Source organism: Ranitomeya imitator, chromosome 1 (assembly GCF_032444005.1).
Source record: "Ranitomeya imitator isolate aRanImi1 chromosome 1, aRanImi1.pri, whole genome shotgun sequence".
Classification (NCBI taxonomy): domain Eukaryota; kingdom Metazoa; phylum Chordata; class Amphibia; order Anura; family Dendrobatidae; genus Ranitomeya; species Ranitomeya imitator.
Genome location: NC_091282.1, coordinates 1,114,678,530 through 1,114,703,670, shown reverse-complemented (window position 1 = coordinate 1,114,703,670; position 25,141 = coordinate 1,114,678,530). Strand labels below are relative to the sequence as shown.

At 47.0% G+C, this 25,141-nt stretch overlaps 1 protein-coding gene across 4 annotated transcripts in view; it reads left to right on the top strand.

Annotated features, from left to right (window-relative positions):
* The window catches only part of PCM1 (pericentriolar material 1), a 228,267-nt gene that overhangs the window by 26,831 nt on the left and 176,295 nt on the right, over window positions 1–25,141 (top strand). For all 4 annotated transcript variants that reach the window (XM_069744379.1, XM_069744380.1, XM_069744381.1 and 1 more), the window contains exons 2-4: window positions 12,164–12,303; window positions 18,330–18,572; window positions 18,729–18,998. In XM_069744379.1, coding sequence (XP_069600480.1) covers window positions 12,208–12,303; window positions 18,330–18,572; window positions 18,729–18,998 — 609 coding nt within the window. In that variant the 5' untranslated portion in view covers window positions 12,164–12,207. The remainder of the gene's footprint in view (window positions 1–12,163; window positions 12,304–18,329; window positions 18,573–18,728; window positions 18,999–25,141) is intronic.

Sequence of the window (25,141 nt, the reverse complement as noted above, 5' to 3'; positions counted from 1 at the left end):
TGGCGGTGCTGAACCCCACTAACACATTGGCTGGTGTTTTTCTCTGTGCAGCTAGCATGTCCGGGCAGAAACTGGCGGTGTTTGAGCCCGGGGTCAGCAGGAGGAGGAGAGGAGCAGAGTGTAGGCCGAAGCCTGCACTGGTGGCAGCTTTTGGTCGGTTGTGCCAGCGTGGCTTGTGCTGGACACGTTGCCGACTACACAGCAGGGGAACAGCTGGCGGTGCTGAACCCCACGAACACATTGACTGGTGTTTTTCTCTGTGCAGCTAGCAGTTCCGGGCAGAAACTAGCGGTGTTTGAGCCCAGGGTCAGCAGGAGGAGTAGAGGAGCAGAGTGTAGGCCGAAGCCTAGTTGAACCAATTTCAAAGGTTACCTTTAACCCCCCCCCCTCAGGTGTTGCAAGGTACAAGAGCCACACCTTGAACAGCATTAATGATGCACAAGTCAAAGGTTGCTCTATTTAATTTTGCTCCTTGCACACGCTGAATTAAACACGTACACTATTTAGCCCATTATACTGTCAAACAGTAGTGGAGGCGTGACTACTAGTCTTTTTAAGGAGACGCAGCACAGGTGTACAAATTTACACCTAGGTGCTGTGCGCAGATTCCTTACCGTTGTTATTTGCAGTACAGGAAACTGCGCTCTTGTGTTATCCCTTGGCAATACCCTGTTAGTGCAGGCCGTCTCATGACCTCATTTCATGTTGGCCGTTGCGGTTAACGATGGCCATAAATCCCAGACCCACAGTGGCTTTTCCTAAAGTCACACTGCGGTGCTGGGATTCGTGGCCTTGTGCAGTAAATATGTTCGCCGCTCACACATGTCCTTACACCTGCTTCAGACTGGGCGGCCTCAGCTGATCCCTTATCGCATGCCGCGGCCATGAGGCCGCACAGTCAGAAGAAGGCGGAAGGAGGGGAGTGAAGACAGGGGAACATATGCACTGCTCGTGCCCATCAATCACACCCTCGCAGTCAAAATATGAGACAACGGGGGGCGTTGTGTCGGGCAGGGGGGACGCACAGGCACAGCCAGCCAACCAATGATGTCAGGAGACGGGCAGCGCTAACAATGGGGGTGCTGCGTGTCATTAAAAAGGGAAGTCACACGTCAGGGACATTGTAATGGTCTGTAATGAGACACATTTTGTACTTGTTGAGTTCCACGTGTGCAAGGAGAAAAAGTCAGCCACCTTGTACAAATGCAGCAGTACTGCTGTACAAGGTGGCTGTTATACATAGAAACACCTGGGGGGGTGGGGGGCAGGCTCCCTTCAATTTCAGTTCATGTGCCTGCGTGGCGTTTGCAGGACACGTTGCCAGCTACACAGCAGGGGAACAGCTGGCGGTGCTGAACCCCACTAACACATTGGCTGGTGTTTTTCTCTGTGCAGCTAGCATGTCCGGGCAGAAACTGGCGTTGTTTGAGCCCAGGGTCAGCAGGAGGAGGAGAGGAGCAAAGTGTAGGCCGAAGCCTGCACTGGTGGCAGCTTTTGGTCAGTTGTGCCAGCGTGGCTTGTGCTGGACACGATGCCGACTACACAGCAGGGGAACAGCTGGCGGTGCTGAACCCCACTAACACATTGGCTGGTGTTTTTCTCTGTGCAGCTAGCATGTCCGGGCAGAAACTGGCGTTGTTTGAGCCCAGGGTCAGCAGGAGGAGGAGAGGAGCAAAGTGTAGGCCGAAGCCTGCACTGGTGGCAGCTTTTGGTCAGTTGTGCCAGCGTGGCTTGTGCTGGACACGATGCCGACTACACAGCAGGGGAACAGCTGGCGGTGCTGAACCCCACTAACACATTGGCTGGTGTTTTTCTCTGTGCAGCTAGCATGTCCGGGCAGAAACTGGCGTTGTTTGAGCCCAGGGTCAGCAGGAGGAGGAGAGGAGCAAAGTGTAGGCCGAAGCCTGCACTGGTGGCAGCTTTTGGTCTGTTGTGCCAGCGTGGCTTGTGCTGGACACGATGCCGACTACACAGCAGGGGAACAGCTGGCGGTGCTGAACCCCACTAACACATTGGCTGGTGTTTTTCTCTGTGCAGCTAGCACTTCCGGGCAGAAACTGGCAGTGTTTGAGCCCAGGGTCAGCAGGAGGAGGAGAGGAGCAGAGTGTAGGCCGAAGCCTGCACTGGTGGCAGCTTTTGGTCAGTTGTGCCAGCGTGGCTTGTGCTGGACACGATGCCGACTACACAGCAGGGGAACAGCTGGCGGTGCTGAACCTCACTAACACATTGACTGGTGTTTTTCTCTGTGCAGCTAGCAGTTCCGGGCAAAAACTAGCGGTGTTTGAGCCCAGGGTCAGCAGGAGAGGAGCAGAGTGTAGGCCGAAGCCTAGTTGAACCAATTTCAAAGGTTACCTTTAACCCCCCTCAGGTGTTGCAAGGTACAAGAGCCACACCTTGTGCAGCATTAATGCTGCACAAGTAAAAGGTTGCTCTATTTGTTTTGCTCCTTGCACACGCTGACTAAAACACGTACACTATTTAGCCCATTATACTGTCAAACAGTTGTGGAGGCGTGACTTGTCTTTTTAAGGAGACGCAGCACAGGTGTCAAAATTTACACCTAGGTACTGGGCGCAGATTCCTGAGCGTTGTTATTTGCTGTACAGGAGTCTGCGCTATTGTGATCCCTTGGCCATGCGCTGTGAGCGCTTCCTGTCTTCTGACCTCATTTCATTTCGGCCGTTGCGGTTAGCGATGGACATGAATCCCAGACCCACAGTGTGTTTTCAAAAAATCACACTGCGTGGCTGGGATTCGTGGCCTTGTGCAGTAAATATGTTTGACGCTCACACATGTCCTTACACCTGCTTCAGACTGGGCGGCCTCAGCTGATCCCTTATCGCCTACCACGGCCAGGAGGCCGCACAGTCAGAAGAAGGCGGAAGGAGATGAGTTAAGACAGGCGAACATATGCACTGCTCGTGCCCATAAACCACACCCTTGCTGACAAAATAAATATGACAACGAGGGGCGTTGTTTCTAGCAGGGCGGATGCGCAGCCAGCTAACCATGATGACAAAAGACGGGAAACGCTACCAAGGGGGGTGCTGCGTATCATTAGAAAGGAAAGTCACACCTCAGGGACAGTGGAATGGTCTCAATGAGACACATTTTGTACGTGTTGAGTTCAACGTGGGCAAGGAGAAAAAGTCAGCCACCTTGTACAAATGCAGCAGTACTACTGTACTAGGTGGCTGTTATACATAGAAACACCTGGGGGGTGGGGCCAGGTTCCCTTTAATTTCAGTTCATGTGCCTGCGTGGCGTTTGCAGGTCACGTTGCCGGCTACACAGCAGGGGAACAGCTGGTGTTGCTGAACCCCACTAACACATTGGCTGGTGTTTTTCTCTGTGCAGCTAGCACTTCCGGGCAAAAACTAGCGGTGTTTGAGCCCAGGGTCAGCAGGAGGAGGAGAGGAGCAGAGTGTAGGCCGAAGCCTGCACTGGTGGCAGCTTTTGTTCTGTTGTGGCAGCGTGGCTTGTGCTGGACACGTTGCCGACTACACAGCAGGGGAACAGCTGGCGGTGCTGAACCCCACTGACACATCACCTAGTGTTTTTTCTGTGTAGACAACACTTCCAGGTGGCAACTGACAGTGTTGAAACCCAGGGAATCAAAGAGGAGCAGAGTGTAGGCCGAAGCCTGCAGTGGAGCAAGTTGAAAGGGAACCTTTAACCCCCCCCCCCCCCAGGCATTTGTTGCTGAAAGAGCCATCTTGTACAGCAGTAATACTGCACATGGAAAATGGTGGCTCCGAAAATTATGTTCCTTGCAAACGCTGAAGTACACACTCATATAATGTGTCCCCTCACACCGTCAAACCATCCCGGAAGTGGGACTTTCCTTTGTAATGTGACACAGCACAGCCGTCATTCCAACCCCCTTGGTGCCGGGCGCCACCTCCTCAACGTTGTTTGGTTCTGTCACGGAGCCCGCGCTGTAATGTTATCCCTTGGCCATGCACAGTTAGCGGTGCCCGTCTTCTGACATCATGTAGGTGTCAGGCTGGCAGTGCCTGTGCGTCCAAGCTGCCCGAGATCCAACCTTGCAGTGTCATCTAATGTAGTCCCACTGCGGGCCAGGGATCCATGGGCATGCGCAGTGCATATCATCGCCTCTCACTCACCTCCTTCCTGCTTCTTCAGACTGTGCGGCGTCACGGCCGTGGCATGCTATTAGGGATCAGCTGACGCCGCCTAGTCTGAAGAAGCGTGAAGAAGGGGAGTGAGAGGCTAGTATATGCACTGCGCATGGCCATGGATACCAGGCCCACTGTGGGATCACATTAGACGACACTGCGAGGTGTGATTTCGGGCAGCGTGGACGCACAGGCGCAGCCAGGACGACAACAAATGATGTCAGAGGACGGGCAGCGCAAACTGTGCATGGCCAAGGGATAACATAACAGCGCATCAATCAACGGAATCAAACAACGCTAAGGAGGCAGCGCACGGTGCCAAGGGGGTAGCAATGACGGCTGTGCTGCGTCACATTACAAAGGAAAGTCCCACCTCCGGGACGGTTGGACGGTGTGAGGGGACACATTACATGAGTGTGTAGTTCAGCGTTTGCAAGGAGCATAATTTCAAGAGCGACCTTTCCCTTGTGCAGTATTAGTGCTGCACATGGTGGCTCTTTCAGTAACAAACGCCTAGGGGGGGGACAGGTCCCCTTACATTTTAGTTGTGCCAGCGTGGCGGTCGCATGACACGTTGCCGGATACACAGCTGGGGATCAGCTGACGTTACTGAACCCCAATAACAGAGGAGCGACTGTTGACTGTGCACACAGCACTTCCAGGCACCAACTGGCGGTGTTAGAGCCCAGGGACAGCAGGAGGAGCAGAGGAACAGAGTGTAGGCCGAAGCCTGATTGGAGCAAGTTGAAAGGAAACCTTTAATCCCCCCCCCCCCCCAAGACGTTTGTAGCTGAAAGAGCCATCTTGTGCAGCACTAAGGATGCAAAAGGAAAAGGTTGCTCTTTTAATTATGCTCCTTGCAAACACCGAAGTAAACACTAAAAATGTGTCCCTTTATACCGTTAAACCGTTCCGGAGGTGCGAATTTCCTTCGTAATGGGACACAGCACAGCTGTCATTCCTATCCCCTTGATGCCGTGCGCTGCCTCCTCAGCGTTGTTTTAAGCTGTCACGGAGCCTGCGCTGTTCTGTTAGCCCTTGGCCATGCCCAATTAGCGCTGCCTGTCTTCTGACATAATTTGGTGTCAGGCTGTCAGTGCCTGTGCGTCCACGCTGCTCCAGATCCCACCTCGCAGTCTCGTCTAACGTAATCCCACTGCGGGCCTTGGAACCATGGGCATGCACAGTGCATAACCTCGACTCTCACTCCCCTCCTTCCCTCTTCTTCAGACTGTGCGGTGTCACGGCCGTGGCATGCTAGGGATCAGCTGACGGCGCACAGTCTAAAGAAGGCGGAGGGAAATGAGCGAGAGCCCGAGGGGAAGATATGCACTGCGCATGCCCATGGATCCCAGGCCCGCAGTGTGACTCAATCAGAAGACACTGCGAGGCGGGATCTCGGGCAGCGCGGCCGCACAGGCGCAGCCAGCCTGACACCAAATTATGTCAGAAGACAGGCAGAGCAAATAGGGCATGCCCAAGGGATAACAGAACAGCGCAGGCTCCGTGACAGCTTAAAACAACGCTGAGGAGGCAGCGCATGGCACCAAGGGGGTAGGAATGACGGCTGTGCTGCGTCACATTACGAAGAAAAGTCCCAGCTCCGGGACGGTATAACGGTATCAGTGAACACATTTTATAAGTGTTAAGTTCTGCGTGTGCAAGGAGCTAAAAAAAAGAGCTACCTTTTCCTTGTGCAGCATTACTGCTGCACAAGATGGCTCTTTCAGTAACAAACGACGGGGGGGGGGGGGGGGGGGGGGGACAGGTTCCCTTACATTTCGGTTGTTGAGCCAGCGTGGCGGTCGCAGGACACATTGCCGGCTACACAGCTGGGGATCAGCTGACGTTACTGAAACCCAATAACACTGGGTCGTATGTTTTTACTGTGCAGCCTGCACTTCTGAGCCGCAACTGGCGGTGTTGGAGCCCAGGAATAGCAGTTCAGGTGGTAGAAAGATGAACACAGCAGGAGACCTGGATGACACCCAATTACTTAATCAGGCAGAGGAGTGGCAAATTCCTGCGAGATCCAGGCCTGGTTCATTTTCAGGAAAGTAAGCCGGTCAACGTTATCGGAGGATAGTCGCATGCGACGGTCTGTTAGTACACCACCTGCGGCACTAAAGACACGTTCCGATAAGACACTAGCCGCAGGGCAAGCCAGCACCTCCAATGCATACTGGCTTAGCTCTGGCCATGTATCCAGCTTAGAGACCCAAAACTTGAACGGGGAAGAGCCGTCTGGGAGTACAGTAAGAGGGCAAGCCATGTAGTCTGTCACCATCTGACGGAACCGTTGCCTCCTGCTGACTGGAGCCGCCGGTGATGGTGTAGACATTTGGGGCGGGCACACAAAAGTGTGCCAGAGTTGTGCCATACTGGGCTTGCCTTGGGCAGAGGCACTGCTTCTGCTCCCTCTTTGGGCAGAGCCTCCCCCACTGCCTCGACGCACTGAGCTGCTTTGTAAAGCACTAGCAGCACTCCTCTCAGTTGGACAGGAGAAGATGATGGAATTCACCAGTGTGTCGTGGTACTCCCGCAATTTACGCTCCCGGGTCAACGCAGGGATGAGGTTTTGGACGTTGTCCCGGTAGCGAGGATCGAGGAGGGTGAACACCCAATAATCAGGCATGTTGAGAATGTGGTCGATGCGGCGGTCGTTTCTCAGGCACTGCAGCATGAAATCCACCATGTGCTGCAGAGTGCCAACTGGCCCAGAAACGCTGTCCCCTGCTTGAGACATGATCTCTGCCCGCTCGTCATCACCCCACCCTCGCTGTACACACTGACCACTGGACAATTGTGTCGCTCCCTCCTCTGGACTGAGCTCTTCCTCCTCCATTGACTCCTCCTCATCCTCCTCACAAATTGGCCCCTGCGTACCCCTTTGTGAGGAACCACGTGGCGCTGACTCTCCAGAAGCTGATGGAAAAGGTGACTCCTCATCCTCCACCTCTTCCACCACATCATCCCTTAACCCTTGCAAAGTTTGCTGAAGCAGGCAGATAAGGGGGACAGTCATGCTGACTAGTGCATCATCTGCACTTGCCATCCGCGTGGAATAATCAAAAGGACGCAAAACCTGGCAGACGTCCTTCATAGTGGCCCACTCTGTGGTTGTGAAGTCTGATCGGCGCTGACTGCGACTTCTTTGCGCCTGATGCAGCTGGTACTCCATAACTGCTTGCTGCTGCTCACACAACCGCTCCAACATATGTAACGTGGAATTCCACCGGGTAGGTAGGTCACATATGATGCGGTGTTCCGGAAGGCGGAATCGGCGCTGCAGAGCAGCAATGCGGGATCTGGAACGCCGCAAGTGAGCACACTCTAGGCGGACCTTGTGCAGCAGGGCATCAAGATCCGGATAGTCCCTCAGAAAACTGTGCACAACCAAATTGAGCACATGTGCCAGACATGGGATGTGAGTGAGGTTGCCAAGGGCCAAAGCTGCCACCAGATTTCGGCCATTGTCACACACTACCATGCCTGGCTGGAGATTCGCTGGCAGTAACCACACATCGCTCTCCTGCTTGATGGCATTCCAGAGCTCCTGCGCTGTGTGGCTTCGATGCCCCAATGAAACTAGTTTCAAGACGGCCTGCTGACGTTTGGCCACGGCTGTGCTCATGTCGGTCATAGGTAAACGTTCACGGGTCCATGTGGAGGTGGACTGTGACAGATCCTGCAGAGAGGAATCAGAGGAACTGGTGTAAGAGGAGGAGTCGATGCGTACAGACTGGATTCCTGCAATCCTTGGAGTGGGCAGGACACGTCCTGCGCCACTCGCACGATCTGTACCTGGCTCAACAACATTAACCCAATGGGCAGTGAGGGAAACATATCGCCCCTGTCCATGCTGACTGGTCCACGCATCGGTGGTGAGGTGGACCTTGCTACTGACGGCGTTCAGTAGCGCATGTTTTATGTTTGCCTCAACGTGCCTGTGCAGGGCAGGGACAGCCTGCCTGCTGAAGTAAAAGCGGCTGGGCACCTTGTACTGTGGGACTGCCAATGCCATCAAGTCACGGAAGCTGTCAGTCTCCACCAGCCTGAACGAGAGCATTTCCAGGGACAACAGTTTGGCAATGCCTGCATTCAGAGCCTGTGCTCGGGGGTGGTTGGCCGAGAATGCCCGCCTTTTCTCCCATGCCTGGACTACCGATGGCTGTAGAGTAGACTGGGAGTGTGAGGATGACTGGGAAGGTGGTGCTGTGGGTGGAATTACACTAGGTCTCTGGACAACAGTGGAGGAAGAGGCAACACGAGATGAAGAGGTGGTAGCTGCCGCTGTTGGTTGGCCTACGTCTTCACTGTGTTTCTGTAACTCCACCGCGTGCCTGTTCCGCACATGTTTCCACATATTTGTGGTATTGAGGTTGCTGACACTTTTACCTCTTTTTACTTTCTGATGACACAGCTTGCATTTGACAAAACAAATGTCATCTGCAACTGTGTCAAAAAAGGACCAGGCACTGCAAGTCTTGGGAGCGCCCTTTTTGGCTTTGGAAAGAGACAGGCTCCTAACGGGTGCCAAAGTGGAGGCTACAGGCTCCGCAGTCTTCCCCCTCCCTCTCCCTCTTTGGCCCGTAAGGGGAAGCTCTTCCTCAGAGCTGCTCCCACCACCTTCCTGTTCCTCACGCCACGATGGGTCAAGGACCTCATCATCTCCACTACCCTCTGCCACCAACTGCTCCTCCTGGGTAGTCTCGGCAGCACAGTACGCATCAGAAAGCGGCACCTGAGTTTCATCATCAGATGCGTACTGCGCTGTGGTCACCGGAGGCACTGGCCCACCTGCCTCTTCAGAGTCAGAGAGATAAAGCTTTTGGGCATCACTGCACACTGCCTCTTCTTCCATTTCTCCAATGCTGCTTGGCTGGCCCCCTGTTTCCAAGCCAAGAGATTCAGAGAACAGAAGTAGAGACGGCTCCTGTCCTGGGCTCTCTGACTGCCTGGCCAATTTGGCAGGTGGTGAAGAGACAGATGGCTGCTCTCCAGTGCTCTGTGCCTGAGAGGATGTGGCACTAACTGAAGTCGATGCCGAGGCGTTAGCTGCCATCCACCCGACAACGGCTTCAATTTGGTCTTCACGTAGCAGCGGTGCACGGCGCTCTCCGACAAAGCTGCGCATGAAGGACTGTTCCCTGCTGAAACTGAGTGACGACGAGTCACCGGCGCCCGCAGCAGGCACAGAATCACCACGTCCTCTCCCTGCTCCTCTCCCTGCTCCGCGCCCACGCCCACGTGCCTTACTCCCTGCCCTCTTCATCTTGGTTGACAGATAAAGATAAGCAGAAAAGTACTAAGGCCTTAGTGTGCTTATTCCTGAAATGCTCCTCCTAACAGGTGTAAGAAACACTAATGTTGTAAAGTGTGGACTAAACTTTATTATTTTTCAAATGTGGCCTACACAAGTGTTAAGTTGTGTTTGGTGAACTTAACTTTTTTTTTGGTGCAGATCGGGCTACAGAGCTAGTTTAAATCACACGGAGACCGTGTAGACAGCCGTAAACGGCGCTGCAAGGCCAAAAAACCCTCCTCTCGGTTATCCTATATAGTGTTTTTCCACTATTTAGCTGGATACGAGTGGAAAGACACTAATAGGAATTTTTTTTTTCAAATTTTAAACTGGCTGCACTATTTGAAAAAAAGGAAATTGTTTTTCAAGGTATGAGGCAGTAACGCACCCTGAGCTGAATCCAACCGGCTATGGCTGCACACAGACTACAGGGCGAGCTGGGCTCACACGGAGACCGTGCAGACAGCCGTAAACGGCGCTGCAAGGCCCAAAAACCCCCCTCTAGGTTATCCTATGTAGTGTTTTTCCACAATAGAGCTGGAGACTGGTGGAAAAACACTAATAGGAAATTTGAGAAAAAATGTGCAGCAGGCTGCACTAAGAGCAAAAAAGGACAACTGTGTGAGGCAGTGTGAACCCCCCCTGAGCTGAATACAACCGGGTATATGGCTGCACACAGACTACAGAGTGAGCTGCACACACACACACACACACACACACAGAGACCTTGCAGAACGCTGTTAAAACAGCGCTGCAAGGCAAGAGCAAGGTGAACCGTGAAGAACACACAGCGTTTTGCTAAATTAGCCTTTGGAAAGGAAAATAAAGCAATTAGCTAGCTCGACTGGCCCTCAGTTAGAACACAGCGTCCTGTCCCTAACTGAAATCACAGCAGAGTGAGCGCAAAATGGCGGCAGCGGTTTTTATAGTGCAGAGTGACATCATTTCAGCAGCCAATCCAAGCCTTGCCAGTACTTACATGCCCACCATGCTAAACAGGATGTGCCCACACTTCCAATCATTCCTCATTGGCTGCTGCGTTCAGTTTGAATTCTGGGAACTTCCGATTCCGGTATCCGATACGCGGGAAGTATCGGAATTCGGTATCGGAATTCCGATACCGCAAATATCGGCCGATACCCGATACTTGCGGTATCGGAATGCTCAACACTAGTGGAGACTGTAAACACTCCGTACCGGGGCGGGGAGTAATGCTGATGGCTGCGATCAGTAGTGTCTGCCTCCTCCGGGGGGCTGCGGGCTGTGCCAGGCTCCTGCTTCTAGGGCCATACACTGTATACTGCTGCCCCCATACACATGCACGCCCACCACAGTCTAGTGTTCATGTGCTCCCAGTGAGGGCAGTATGGGAGGACCAGACACTTCTGATGGCGACTGAAATTTGTTTATCTGAGAGAATTGATTGACTCCCAACATCAGTGGTCCAGGAAGGATTGGGACTCCCTGGGGTGTCGAGAAGAACCCCCTGCTTATAGTGAAGCCTGTCGGGGGCTCGGTGACGCCTACAGTGAAGCCTGTCGGGGGCTCCGTGACGCCTACAGTGAAGCCTGTCGGGGGCTCCGTGACGCCTACAGTGAAGCCTGTCGGGGGCTCCGTGACGCCTACAGTGAAGCCTGTCGGGGGCTCGGTGACGCCTACAGTTAAGCCTGTCGGGGGCTCGGTGACGCCTACAGTGAAGTCTGTCGGGGGCTCCGTGAAGCCTGTCAGGCTCGGCGATGCCAGTATTGCAGTGTACATAGAAAATGTTCTCATATGAAGCCCAGTAACAGACAGTGCATCATAGGAAGACCAATATGGCAGCAACTGGACCCTTCAGCAGACCCTCAGTTGCCATGGCAATCCATCAGCAGCCCGTTATCATGTTGCCAGGGGCTGTTGGATGCCAGTATACAGACAGCCAGTCCGTCTAAATCCTAAGGTCTCAGTAAGATGTCCCTGATCTTTTTTATGCATTAAGACCGCGTTGTTCACACCAATCTAAATTTAGGGGTGTAGTGGAGTCATATGCTTCTGATTCATTAAGATACATGAGGCTCAGTGGTTAGCACTGCAGCCTTGCACCGCTGGAGTTCTGGGTTCAAATCCCACCAAGGATCCCTGCAAGGAGTTTGTATGTTCTCCCTGTATTTCGTGGGTTTCCTCCCACATTCTAAAGACATACTGATAGGGAATATAGATTGTGAGCCCCATCGGAGACAGCGATGATAATGTGTGCAAACTGTGAAGCGCTGCGGAATATGTTGGTGCTATATAAATAAATAAATATTAATCTGGAGCAGAGGATGAGCGCTGGATGAAACCTTATTGTGCATCTTGCCACAAATCCTACTCCAGTTCCTGTGGTGGAGCGAACGCCGCTGCTCATCCTGAATTTACCAAGCGACGGTCACCATGCCCCATCCCGTCCTTGCTCCACCTATTTCTCTGCGGTTGTCTGACCCGTCTAAATGATAGGGTGTCATTGATGGGGCGCCTACATTAGATAGCTGTGGCTTTGGCTCTTTGCTACCTCTTTAGTTTTCATAATATTGAATTGTTGGCTCCATATAGCTGCTCTGTAAATAGTGTCTGACTGGTGGCGTGAGACTGCGCTCCCTGGGTATTGCTGATATAATGGGAGTTTCTAGGTGTGTCTGGATACAATTTGCTTTACTTATTTTTTTGGAATTGTTAATGTTTTTTTTTTTTTCTTATTCAGCAAAGGTTTGTTTGTGTCTCATCTTCTGAACACATACTGGGACTATGGCTACTGGAGGAAGTCCACCTGATGAAATCATTAATGATCCGGATCTACCTAATTGGAGTCATGAGTCACTTGAAGATAGACTGAACAACATGGTAACTTGCTTTCTATTTTATTCGTAGGAGACTCATATAGTGTATGTAAAAGTAAAAAACCCAAATAAACAAAAATCCTTTATGGGAGCCTTCTGCACTGGATCATCTTACAATCTGTGTTTTATCACCAGGAGATTATCACTGGAGGACTAGTTGTCCTGTGCAAACCAGACCAGCTATCCTATAACCCATCTCTACCACTGATTGGCAGCTTTCTGACAATGCACAGTTTTCATAGGAAGCTATTTGGTTGTTTTTGTGATTATACATAGCTCAGCAGCAGGGAAAACAAGGATTCTATCAAAACCGCACCAAGCAGTCCATTAAATGACACATCAATGAAATCGGGTCCCTCCCCTACATCAGACTGCTCTCCTATTCCAAACCTGCTCACAGATTCCCTTTTACATGGATGCTGTCTGCAGTTGTGATCTCCTTAATGCTGCTTTAGCACTAGATGGGTGAGATGAAAAACCGTTCAAACTATATACTGATGCTCTTATCAGGGCTGTGGAGTCTGTAAGCCAAACCACCGACTGACTCCGACTCCTCAATTTCCCTGACTTCTGACTCCACGATCCCGGCTCCACATCACGGCCTCACTACTGAGTATGGGAAAAAAGTGCAGCACAGATTCATCTGTGATGATCATTCATTAATGATCTGGTAGAAGGTTTACACAGTAAAATATCGATATTTGCAGATGATACAAAACTATGTAAAGCAGTTAATACAAGAGAAGATAGTATTCTGCTACAGATGGATCTGGATAAGTTGGAAACTTGGGCTGAAAGGTGGCAGATGAGGTTTAACAATGATAAATGTAAGGTTATACACATGGGAAGAAGGAATCAATATCACCATTACACACTGAACGGGAAACCACAGGGTAAATCTGACAGGGAGAAGGACTTGGGGATCCTAGTTAATGATAAACTTACCTGGAGCAGCCAGTGCCAGGCTGCAGCTGCCAAGGCAAACAGGATCATGGGGTGCATTAAAAGAGGTCTGGATACACATGATGAGAGCATTATACTGCCTCTGTACAAATCCCTAGTTAGACCGCACATGGAGTACTGTGTCCAGTTTTGGGCACCGGTGCTCAGGAAGGATATAATGGAACTAGAGAGAGTACAAAGGAGGGCAACAAAATTAATAAAGGGGATGGGAGAACTACAATACCTAGATAGATTAGCGAAATTAGGATTATTTAGTCTAGAAAAAAGACGACTGAGGGGCGATCTAATAACCATGTATAAGTATATAAGGGGACAATACAAATATCTCGCTGAGGATCTGTTTATACCAAGGAAGGTGACGGGCACAAGGGGGCATTCTTTGCGTCTGGAGGAGAGAAGGTTTTTCCACCAACATAGAAGAGGATTCTTTACTGTTAGGGCAGTGAGAATCTGGAATTGCTTGCCTGAGGAGGTGGTGATGGCGAACTCAGTCGAGGGGTTCAAGAGAGGCCTGGATGTCTTCCTGGAGCAGAACAATATTGTATCATACAATTATTAGGTTCTGTAGAAGGATGTAGATCTGGGGATTTATTATGATGGGATATAGGCTGAACTGGATGGACAAATGTCTTTTTTCGGCCTTACTAACTATGTTACTATGTTACTATCTCAGCTAGAAGCCCAGATCCTTAGATCAGGAACAGACCATTCTGAAAACATTTACAGCACATCCTGCATTGCACTACTGAACCCAATTTATTATATACTAGCTGAAGAGCCCGGCGTTGCCTGGGCATAGTAAATATCTGTGGTTAGTTATAGCACCTCACTTCTCTTATTTTCCCATCACGCCTCTCATTTTCCCAATCACATCTTTCATTTTCCCCCTCACATCTCTCATTTTCTCCCTCACACCTCTCATTTTCTCCCTCACTCCTCTCATTCCCCCCTAACACTTGTCATTTCAACCTCACATCTGTCATTTTCTGATCACTCCACTATTTTTCCTCACTCCTCTCATTTTGCACTCGCACCTTTTCATTTTCACCTCACAGCTCTCATTTTCACCTCATCACCTCAGTATATACATGTTTGTCATCTCCCTTATATATAGTATACATCTGTATGTCATCTCCTGTATATAGTATATACCTGTATGTCATCTCCCCTGTATATAGTATATACCTGCTGTGTGTCATCTCCCCTATATATAGTATATACCTGAATGTCATCTCCTTCTATATATAGTATATACAGTGGGGCAAAAAAGTATTTAGTCAGTCAGCAATAGTGCAAGTTCCACCACTTAAAAAGATGAGAGGCGTCTGTAATTTACATCATAGGTAGACCTCAACTATGGGAGACAAACTGAGAAAAAAAAATCCAGAAAATCACATTGTCTGTTTTTTTAACATTTTATTTGCATACTATGGTGGAAAATAAGTATTTGGTCAGAAACAAAATTTCATCTCAATACTTTGTAATATATCCTTTGCTGGCACTGACAGAGGTCAAACGTTTTCTGTAAGTCTTCACAAGGTTGCCACACACTGTTGTTGGTATGTTGGCCCATTCCTACATGCAGATCTCCTCTAGAGCAGTGATGTTTTTGGCTTTTCGCTTGGCAACACGGACTTTCAACTCCCTCCAAAGGTTTTCTATAGGGTTGAGATCTGGAGACTGGCTAGGCCACTCCAGGACCTTGAAATGCTTCTTACGAAGCCACTCCTTCGTTGCCCATGCGGTGTGCTTTGGATCATTGTCCTGTTGAAAGACCCAGCCACGTTTCATCTTCAATGCCCTTGCATTGCACGATACATGGCCCCATTCATTCTTTCATGTACCCGGATCAGTCGTCCTGGCCCTTTGCAGAGAAACAGCCCCAAAGCATGATGTTTCCACCACCATGCTTTACAGTAGGTATGGTGTTTGATGGATGCAACTCAGTATTCTTTTTCCTCCAAACACGACAAGTTGTGTTTCTACCAAACAGTTCCAGTTTGGTTTCATCAGACCATAGGACATTCTCCCAAAACTCCTCTGGATCATCCAAATGCTCTCTAGCAAACTTCAGACGGGCCCGGACATGTACTGGCTTAAGCAGTGGGACACGTCTGGCACTGTAGGATCTGAGTCCATGGTGACGTAGTGTGTTACTTATGGTAGGCCTTGTTACATTGGTCCCAGCTCTCTGCAGTTTATTCACTAGGTCCCCCCGCGTGGTTCTGGGATTTTTGCTCACCGTTCTTGTGATCATTCTGACCCCACAGGGTGGGATTTTGCGTGGAGCCCCAGATCGAGGGAGATTATCAATGGTCTTGTATGTCTTCCATTTTCTAATTATTGCTCCCACTGTTGATTTCTTCACTCCAAGCTGGTTGGATATTGCAGAATCAGACTTCCCAGCATGGTGCAGGGCTACAATTTTGTTTCTGGTGTCCTTTGACAGCTCTTTGGTCTTCACCATAGTGGAGTTTGGAGTCAGACTGTTTGAGGGTGTGCACAGGTGTCTTTTTATACTGATAACAAGTTTAAACAGGTGCCATTACTACAGGTAATGAGTGGAGGAAAGAGGAGACTCTTAAAGAAGAAGTTACAGGTCTGTGAGAGCCAGAAATCTTGATTGTTTGTTTCTGACCAAATACTTATTTTCCACCATAATATGCAAAAAAAATGTTAAAAAAACAGACAATGTGATTTTCCGGATTTTTTTTTCTCAGTTTGTCTCCCATAGTTGAGGTCTACCTATGATGTAAATTACAGACGCCTCTCATCTTTTTAAGTGGTGGAACTTGCACTATTGCTGACTGACTAAATACTTTTTTGCCCCACTGTACCTGTATGTCATCTCCTCCTGCATATAGTATATACCTGCATGTCATCTTCTATATATAGCATATACCTGTATGTCATCTCCTCCTGTATATAGTATATACCTGTGTGTCATCTCCCCTGTATATAGTATATATCTGAGTGTCATCTCCTCCTGCATATAGTATATACCTGCATGTCATCTTCTATATATAGCATATACCTGTATGTCATCTCCTGTATATAGTATATACCTGTATGTCATCTCCTCCTGTATATATATGTACCTATATGTCATCTCCTCCTCTATATAGTATATACCTGTGTGTCATCTCCCCTGTATATAGTATATACCTGTGTGTCATCTCCTCCTGTATTAGACCTCGTTCACACGTTATTTGCTCAGTATGTTTACCTCAGTATTTGTAAGCTAAATTGGCAGCCTGATAAATCCCCAGCCAACAGGAAGCCCTCCCCCTGGCAGTATATATTAGCTCACACATACACATAATAGACAGGTCATGTGACTGACAGCTGCCGTATTTCCTATATGGTGCAATTGTTGTAGTTTGTCTGCTTATTAATCAGATTTTTATTTTTGAAGGATAATACCAGACTTGTGTGTGTTTTAGGGCGAGTTTCGTTTGTCAAGTTGTGTGTGTTGAGTTGCGTGTGGCGACATGCATGTAGCGACTTTTGTGAGATGAGTTTTGTGTAGCAACATGCGTGTAGCAACTTTTTGTGTGTCGAGTTGCATGTGACAGGTTAGTGTAGCAAGTTGTGTGCAGCAAGTTTTGCGCATGGCGAGTTTTGCGCGTTGCGAGTATTGTGTGGTGCGTTTTGAGTATGTGCAAGTTTTGTGTGAGGCAACTTTTGCATGTGTTGCAACTTTTGTGCATGTGGCAATTTTTCCGCCTGTGCAAGTTTTGCATGTGGCGAGTTTTTCATGAGGAGAATTTTGCACTTGTGGCGAGTTTTGCAAGAGCCTAGTTTTTGCATGTGGCGAGTTCTGCGCGTGGCGAGTTTTGAGTGGCGACTTTTGTGTTTTGACTTTTATGTGGCGAGGTTGGTGTATTTGTGGTGAAATGTGTGCTGAGGGTAATATGTGTACAAGCACGTGGTAGTGTGTGGCGCATTTTGTGTGTGTTCATATCCCCGTGTGTGGTGAGTATCCCATGTCGAGGCCCCACCTTAGCAACTGTACGGTATATACTCTTTGGCGCCATCGCACTCATTCTTTAAGTCCCCCTTGTTCACATCTGGCAGCTGTCAATTTGCCTCCTACACTTTTCCTTTCATTTTTTCCCATTATGTAGATAGGGGCAAAATTGGTGAATTGGAAAGCGCGGGGTTAAAATTTCACCTCACAACATAGCCTATGACGCTCTCGGGGTCCAGACGTGTGACTGTGCAAAATTTTGTTGCTGTAGCTGCGACGCTTCCAACACTTTTCCTTTCACTTTTTTCCCCATTATGTAGATGGGGGCAAAATTGTTTGGTGAATTGGAACGCGCGGGGTTAAAATTTCGCCTCACAATATAGCCTATGACGCTCTCAGGGTCCCAACGTGTGACTGTGCAAAATTTTGTTGCTGTAGCTGCGACGCCTCCAACACTTTTCCTTTCACTTTTTTCCCCATTATGTAGATAGGGGCAAAATTGTTTGGTGAATTGGAACGCGCGGGGTTAATATTTCACCTCACAATATAGCCTATGCCGCTCTCGGGGTCCAGACGTGACTGCAAAATTTTGTGGCTGTAGCTGCGACGGTGCAGATGCCAATCCCGGACACACACACACACACACACACACACACACACACACACACACACACACACACACACACACACACACACACACACACACACACACACACACACACACACACACACACACACACACACACACACACACACACACACACCTTTATATAGTAGATTTTTGGAGTCGGTCCATCTCATACCATCTCCAATTCCACCAAAATGGACTCCGATCCCACAGCCCTGCATTTAATTGCGAGGTATCTGAGAATAGGAAGTTTTAATCCGTCACACTCCATGATGACAAATGTCAGCTCGGTGGGCCTTAACTTATAAGTGTCCTGGACTCTTTGAAGTAAACTCTTCCAACCAATTCCCTCACTATTAAATAATGTCTTTCGAGTACAAACACAGAGTTTCAGTTCAGTTTAATGCTTTTTATCTATGAACTCTTTCACTTTCTGTTTCATTTATTTTTCCCCTTTGCTTTGATTCAGGAGTGGACCGGACACAAGAAAGCAAACAGATCCTCAGAAAAAAATAAGAAAAAATTTGGCATGGATTGTGAATCCCGGCTTACAAATGATATCTCCCCCGGGTCCTCTCCTGGAGTCGGTCGTAGGAGGACCAGAACGCCGCATACTTACCCACACACCAGATACATGTCTCAAATGTCTGTCCCAGAACAGGCAGAACTGGAGAGACTGAAGCAGAAAATAAATTTTGGGGATTTGGATCAGGTCACTATTTATTTGGAAAGTTTTCTATATATAAGCATTACTCTGTAAATTTTTCATGTTTTTCCTGTTGTCTTCCACTTTGTATACATACCATCAAGGTATGAATTATAGCTACATGATGTTCTTTTAATTGTCCTTTTCATTTCTTGCTTTTAGAGGAGCATTGGGAGCGATTCCCAAGGAAGAGCAACTGCAGCAAACAATAAGCGTCAGCTTTCTGAGAACCGAAAACCTTTCAACTTTCTTCCACTACAGCTGAACACTAACAAGGATAAAGCTGCTTCAACCCCCCCAAAGCGAGAAACCAGCGTCTCATCATTACCTAAGGACTTTTTGTCCTCTCCTCTCTCCAAAGAACTCCTGCAGAATTACCAGGCTTCTTTGGAAGAAGATGGTCGTGGAGAACCAGCTATTGACTGCAGTCAGGTACTGTGTAGTATCTGTTATTTGGAAAGTCTGATTTCTTAATTCATGCCGGTTTTCTTAATATAGCACAAAATTTTTAATTATTCAATACTCAGATAAATTAGCCCTTACACTTGTCTCATAACTATTGTGTTCTGTATGTAGCTCATCCATGAGGATTTGTCTTAAAGGGGTGGTCTGGAACCAAATATAAATTTCATCCAAAATATCGATTTAATTTAGCACTTCAATTAAAAATTCCCTACATTTCCTTGTCTATCTTCCTGCTTTTTTTAGTTATTGTTTTAAACTTCTGTTCCTATGACATTTTATATGAGAATCCCAAGTACATGCTGGGATACTCAGATGAGACTTCATCAGGGGCCAATGCTGCTTTCCCACGGTCTGAAACGAAGCGTCATGAGTAACATTTGTTTCTGTGTCTGGGCTAGTTTGGGCTATACTGAGCTACTCTGCTTGCGCCAGTTCTGGTGCAAACTCTGTATGCCCTCCCTGTTGACAGTGCTTCTCACAAAATTCGAATATCATCAAAAAGTTAATTTATTTCAGTTCTTCACTACAAGAAATGAAACTCGTATATTATATAGAGTTATTGCAAACAGAATGATCTATTTCATGTTTTTATTTCTGTTAATGTTGACTATTATGGCTTACAGCCAATGAAAACCCAGAAGTCATTATCTCAGTAAATTAAAACACTCTATAACACCAGCTTGAAAAATGGTTTTTGAAATTTGAAATGTTGTCCTACTGAAATGTATGTTCAGTAAATGCACGCAATACTTGGCCGGGGCTCCTTATGCATCAATTACAGCATCAATGCAGCGTGGCATGGAGGCTATCAGCCTGTGGCACTGCTGAGGTGTTATAGAAGCCCAGGTTGCTTTGATAGCAGCCTTCAGCTTGTCTGCATTGTTGGGTCTGGTGTCTCATCTTCCACTTGACAATACCCCATAGATTCTCTATAAGGTTAAGGTCAAGCACAGTGATACTGTTGTTTTGAAACCAGGTATTGGTACTTTTGGCAGTGTAGACAAATGCCAAGTTCTGCCGGAGAATGAAATTTCCATCCCCAAAAACCTTGTCACCAGAGGGAAGCGTGAAGTGTTCTAAAGTTTCCTGGTAGACGGCTGCGCTGACTTTGGTCTTGATAAAACACAGTGGACTTACTCCAGCAGATGACATGGCTCCCCAAACCATCACTGATTGGGGAAACTTCACACTAGACCTCAAGCAGCTTAGATTGTGGCCTATCCACTCTTCCTCCAGACTCTGAAACCTTGATTTCCACATGAAATTTACTTTCATCTGAAATCAACACCTTGGAGCACTGAGCAACAGTCCAGTTCTTTTTCTCCTTGGCCCAGGTAAGAGGCTTCTGGCGGTGTCTATTGGTCATGAGTGGCTTGACACAAGGATTGTGACACTTGTAGCCCATGTCCTGGATACATCTGTGTGTGGTGGCTCTTGAAGCAATGACTCCAGAAGCAGTCCACTCCTTGTGAATCTCCCCCAAATTTTTAAATGGCCTTTTCTTAATCCTCTCAAGGCTGCAGTTACCCCAGTTTCTTGTTCACCTTTTTCTACCACACTTTTCCTTCTACTCACCTTTCCATTAATATGCTTGGATACAGCACTCTGTGAACAGCCAACTTCTTTAGCAATGACCTTTTGTGGCTTACCCTCCTTGTGGAGTGTGTCAGTGACTGCCTTCTGGACATCTGTCAAATCAGCAGTCTTCCCCCTGATTGTGGAGCCTACTGAAACAGACTAAGGGACCTTTTTAAAGGGACTCTGTCACCTGAATTTGGAGGGAACAATCTTCAGCCATAAGGGCGGGGTTTTCGGGTGTTGCCTTGTGCAGGCGTGTAATATGGAGGACAGAGAATAAATTTCAATCCAATATTGCAGCCAGCATGCAGCCAGCGGGTAAGGAAAGGGTGAATCAAACACCCGAAAACCCCTCCCCTATTTCTGAAGATTGTTCCCTCCAAATTCAGGTCACAGAGTCCCTTTAAATGCTTAGGAAGTCTTTGCAGGTTTTTTTTTGTTAATTATTCTGATTTACACCTGTATAGTCTTTTGAATGCACAGTGACAATTCACAATGAGCTGGCAATAGAGTGCACTGCGAATGCGCATTAAAAAGATGATGTGGAGAGCAGAGGCTAGCCCCAGCCCCCAAAACGTCTTTGATAACGCCTCATTTCAGGAATGCGTCAGCAGCTGCAGCAGGGACCGCATCCCCAGCCTCCCTGATGATGTCCAGTTTGGTTATCCAAGCATGTAGCGGGAATTCTCAAACAAAATGTCATTGGAATTGAATTTTTTTTTTTTTTTTTTAAAGTAGAGGGGTAAGGGATATTTAATTAAAACATTAGAAAAGTGATTACATTAATTAGACATTTAGGACGAATTTCATTTTTGGATCCGTACCAACCTTTTAACTCATTGACTGCCAATGATGTGTTTAATATGTCATGGACATTAAGCAGTTACCTTTGAGCATGAGGAATAGAGCTTGGATATTGATTTTAGGGCCCCTACTTTTCCATGGTGCCAAGATCAAAGCTCTGATTTGAAGTCAGAAGGGTTGGATTAAAAATTTTAATTCTATACGTAGAGCCTTGATGGGCTGAACTACAAGTGGATGAATGTTTCTTAAGGTAATTTTTACCCTTGTACAGATATCGAATAACCTTCATGTTCTCACCCCCTGAACAGTTAGACAGGTTATGTTCAGTCTGATGGTGGCATATAGGTTTTTCCTTACTATAGGGTTAAGTTGAACATCTAATCACCTCTGTTCCTGAACATCTGCATTAATGATATTTTAGTTTGTCAGTTTTGATGATCTTGTGATTACTTTTGCATGTTAACATAAGTGTTTAGCTGACTTGTATGAACATCTGTTGTGATTCTAGTGCTGTCCTTGGGTCAGACTTTTAGCTACAGGCATAAAATCATGCTAGTAATTTCTACACAAGTGCACTAGGAAATGGCTTAATTTCCATCATATAGAAGAGATTACATAACACTAGAAGCCTCTTTAACAGGCACCAGTCTTCAATCTTACTAGCACCTTATTCATATCCACATAGTACACAACACTGATCTGTGAGCGTGACATAGATCGCCTTATACACCTCACCCAATCTTAGACATGAGAGAGATTCTCTGAACCATTTAGTAACACCCACCCTTTGATGACCAACATAATGTCATGCTAGAGTAAGTTCTCTGACGATATGTCTTTACTTTTCTTTGCAATACTGGAACATAAATGCTTTTAGCAAGCTTTCCGGACCTGAAGTGCCAACACTGTCATAGGCAAAGGTTCTGTTAGAGTTAAAGGGCACTTACCAACAATGTAGGGGAATTTGAGTGTGCGCACCTTTAGTCTTTAAAAAACAAAAGTAACTCCAAAAAATTCAAACACCGGCCTATCTGTGTGACGCTTCAAAAACAAGCTACAGAAATCCAAAATATATATAAACGGAAGCACTAGTCACAAGTATAATACAAAAATACTTTATTAAGGATAACACATTTTATCCATACATATAAAAATTAGTACATTGAAAAAATGCATAAAAAATGGAGATGCACATGCAAGAACACAGCAAGTGCAGGTACAGCATAACTTCTCTGGGTAAATCTCAAACTTTTTGTGGAGTACATATAAGGCTATTGTATATATCAATTATAGACAGCTGACTAAATAATATGCCACATTGGTGGTTACCAGTGAGGTCAGGACAGTGTTACATATTCTTATAGTGGATGCCAATGCACATTAGTAGAATTTTCCACAGTGTCCTGTCAGACAGTTCAAAACATTGTAGTCATATACTGAAAGTCAGATAATCCTGCCGCATATACAACCACCAACTATGCCCAGTAACATGCTATGAATAGGTAAGTGAATAGAGGTGATACATGACCTGCACGAGCTGAGAAGAGCCCCAACGCGCGTTTCGAGTAGCAACCCCCGGACGAAGCTAACGCGAAACATGTTCTTGCATGTGCATCTCCATTTTTTTATGCATTTTTTCAATGTACTAATTTTTATATGTATGGATAAAATGTGTTATCCTTAATAAAGTATTTTTGTATTATACTTGTGACTAGTGCTTCCGTTTATATATATTTTGGATTTCTTTAAAAAACAAAAAACAAAACCCAAAATCAAAAACGCCAAAATATACAAAATGCACAAAAGGTAAAACAAAAATCCTAGCATTTCCATTTCGAATGACAATTTTTCTTTTCCTTGTTATTGTGAGCTGCAAGGATGCTACTAAATATAACACAGTGAAAACAAATGGGAAAATAGGATTTTATGGTTTACGGTAACTAATCTTAATAGTAGATGTAGGTGATAAAAGCATGTGATCTTTCCCTATGATAAGCTCTGTAGCTTCACTTGTAAACTGATGCCTCACATGATGTCAGAATGCCCTTGTCTGCATCTAGTGCTGCTGCCCTGCTTCATTGTGAGCTTGGTTATTGGGTTACTGTATTTATTCTCCAGGTGACAAATAGAGACATAATGGACATGTATTTGTTTAGCCTCCTGCAGCTCTGTGATCACTTGTTAATCTTGCAGTATGTAAACCACAATAATCTAGAAAATGAACATTTCACCAGTAGGTGTAAGATGTCTTGTGAGACTTCACAAATCTCGTGAGACTTAGGCACTATCTTCAATGGAGCATGGTGACACGCTCCACTGCGCAGGCGCCAGATTCCCAGCCCCACAGTGTGGATACATCATAACACACTGTGGGGCGGGATCTGGGGCCTCTGCTACACGAAGGCGCCTAGGGATGCTAAACATAAGAGCCACCTTCACAGAATGCAGCCTTAGTGCTGTTGACGGTGGCTCTTTGGCTTAAAAACGCTCTGGAGGGGTGACAGGTTCCCTTTAAAGTGGAGTAAAAGTGTGACACCATTGTTCCCAGCAGTGATCTTGGAGTCAAAGATGCTTCCAGGGGTCTTCCCCAGTTATTCTCTTTCCATTCAGCACTTTTCCCATACATTTGAACATTTTTCACTGCCCTCCAGAACTTTGTAGGGTCTGCCGGAAAAAATGCTCGGCTTTCCCTTGATTCCCATTATATACTCGTTATTCGAAATGAACATGCAGGTATCAGGAATTGCTCGCTTATCTCTAGTGCTCACCTTTTTCATCTCCTCTCCTGACTAGCTGCTGTTATAAATCTTGCAAAATCATCAGGCCGCAGCAGCTGCATCTCCAAGAGCAGTTCTTATCATAGCTCTCACTGTCCCAAGCTGTGCGCTTGTTCAAACTCCCTGTTACCTCTGTGTAAATGCAGTGATAGCAGTATATAGTCCAGAACAAGCCACTGATGGCTGAATATTCTGAGATTTATAGCTCTACTAACACTACAGCTGTTCTACTCACCAGGACTGTCACTCAAGCAGGAGAACCTGCCCTGCTAAAAAGCATGAAGAAATGAGACTGCATACCTGTGATCTGCTCAAGACACTTGAGAATACCCCTAGTGGATGAGAACACTTTGTTGTCCTAAATTAACAGTACAAGTATATTATTAGAAAATAATGACTCTTCATGGTTTATCGGTCATGAATAGTGATGAGCGAGTGTACTCGTTGCTCGGGTGATCTCCGAGTATTTATGACTGTTTGGAGATTGTTTTCGTTGTCTCAGCAGAATGATTTACAGCTGATAGACAGCTTGAATACATGTGGGGATTCCCAGGCAACCCCCACATGTACTCAGCCTGGCTAGTATCTGTAAATCATTCAGCTGCCGTGATGAAAACTAAAGCTCCGAGCAGTCATAAATACTCGGAGATCACCCGAGCAACGAGTCCCCTCGCTCAGCACTAGTCATGAATTCTCCTGCACTTGTCATTTACGCTCAAAAACTGTTAAACCCCGCTGTTCTATCTGTATTAGCTATACGCTTGTACTGTTCTGGTCAATATATCAATATAATACAACCTATTACTGTCTGTTAATTTTCACTTTTAGCTACTCTATGTAAATTATTTGAACAGCACTTGCATTATTTTACTGCATGTGAACATGGGTGGTCAAAAACAAATTAAAAACAAAACTTGAGTTTGCTCCGTTTTGTTTAGAAATGTGTTGTAC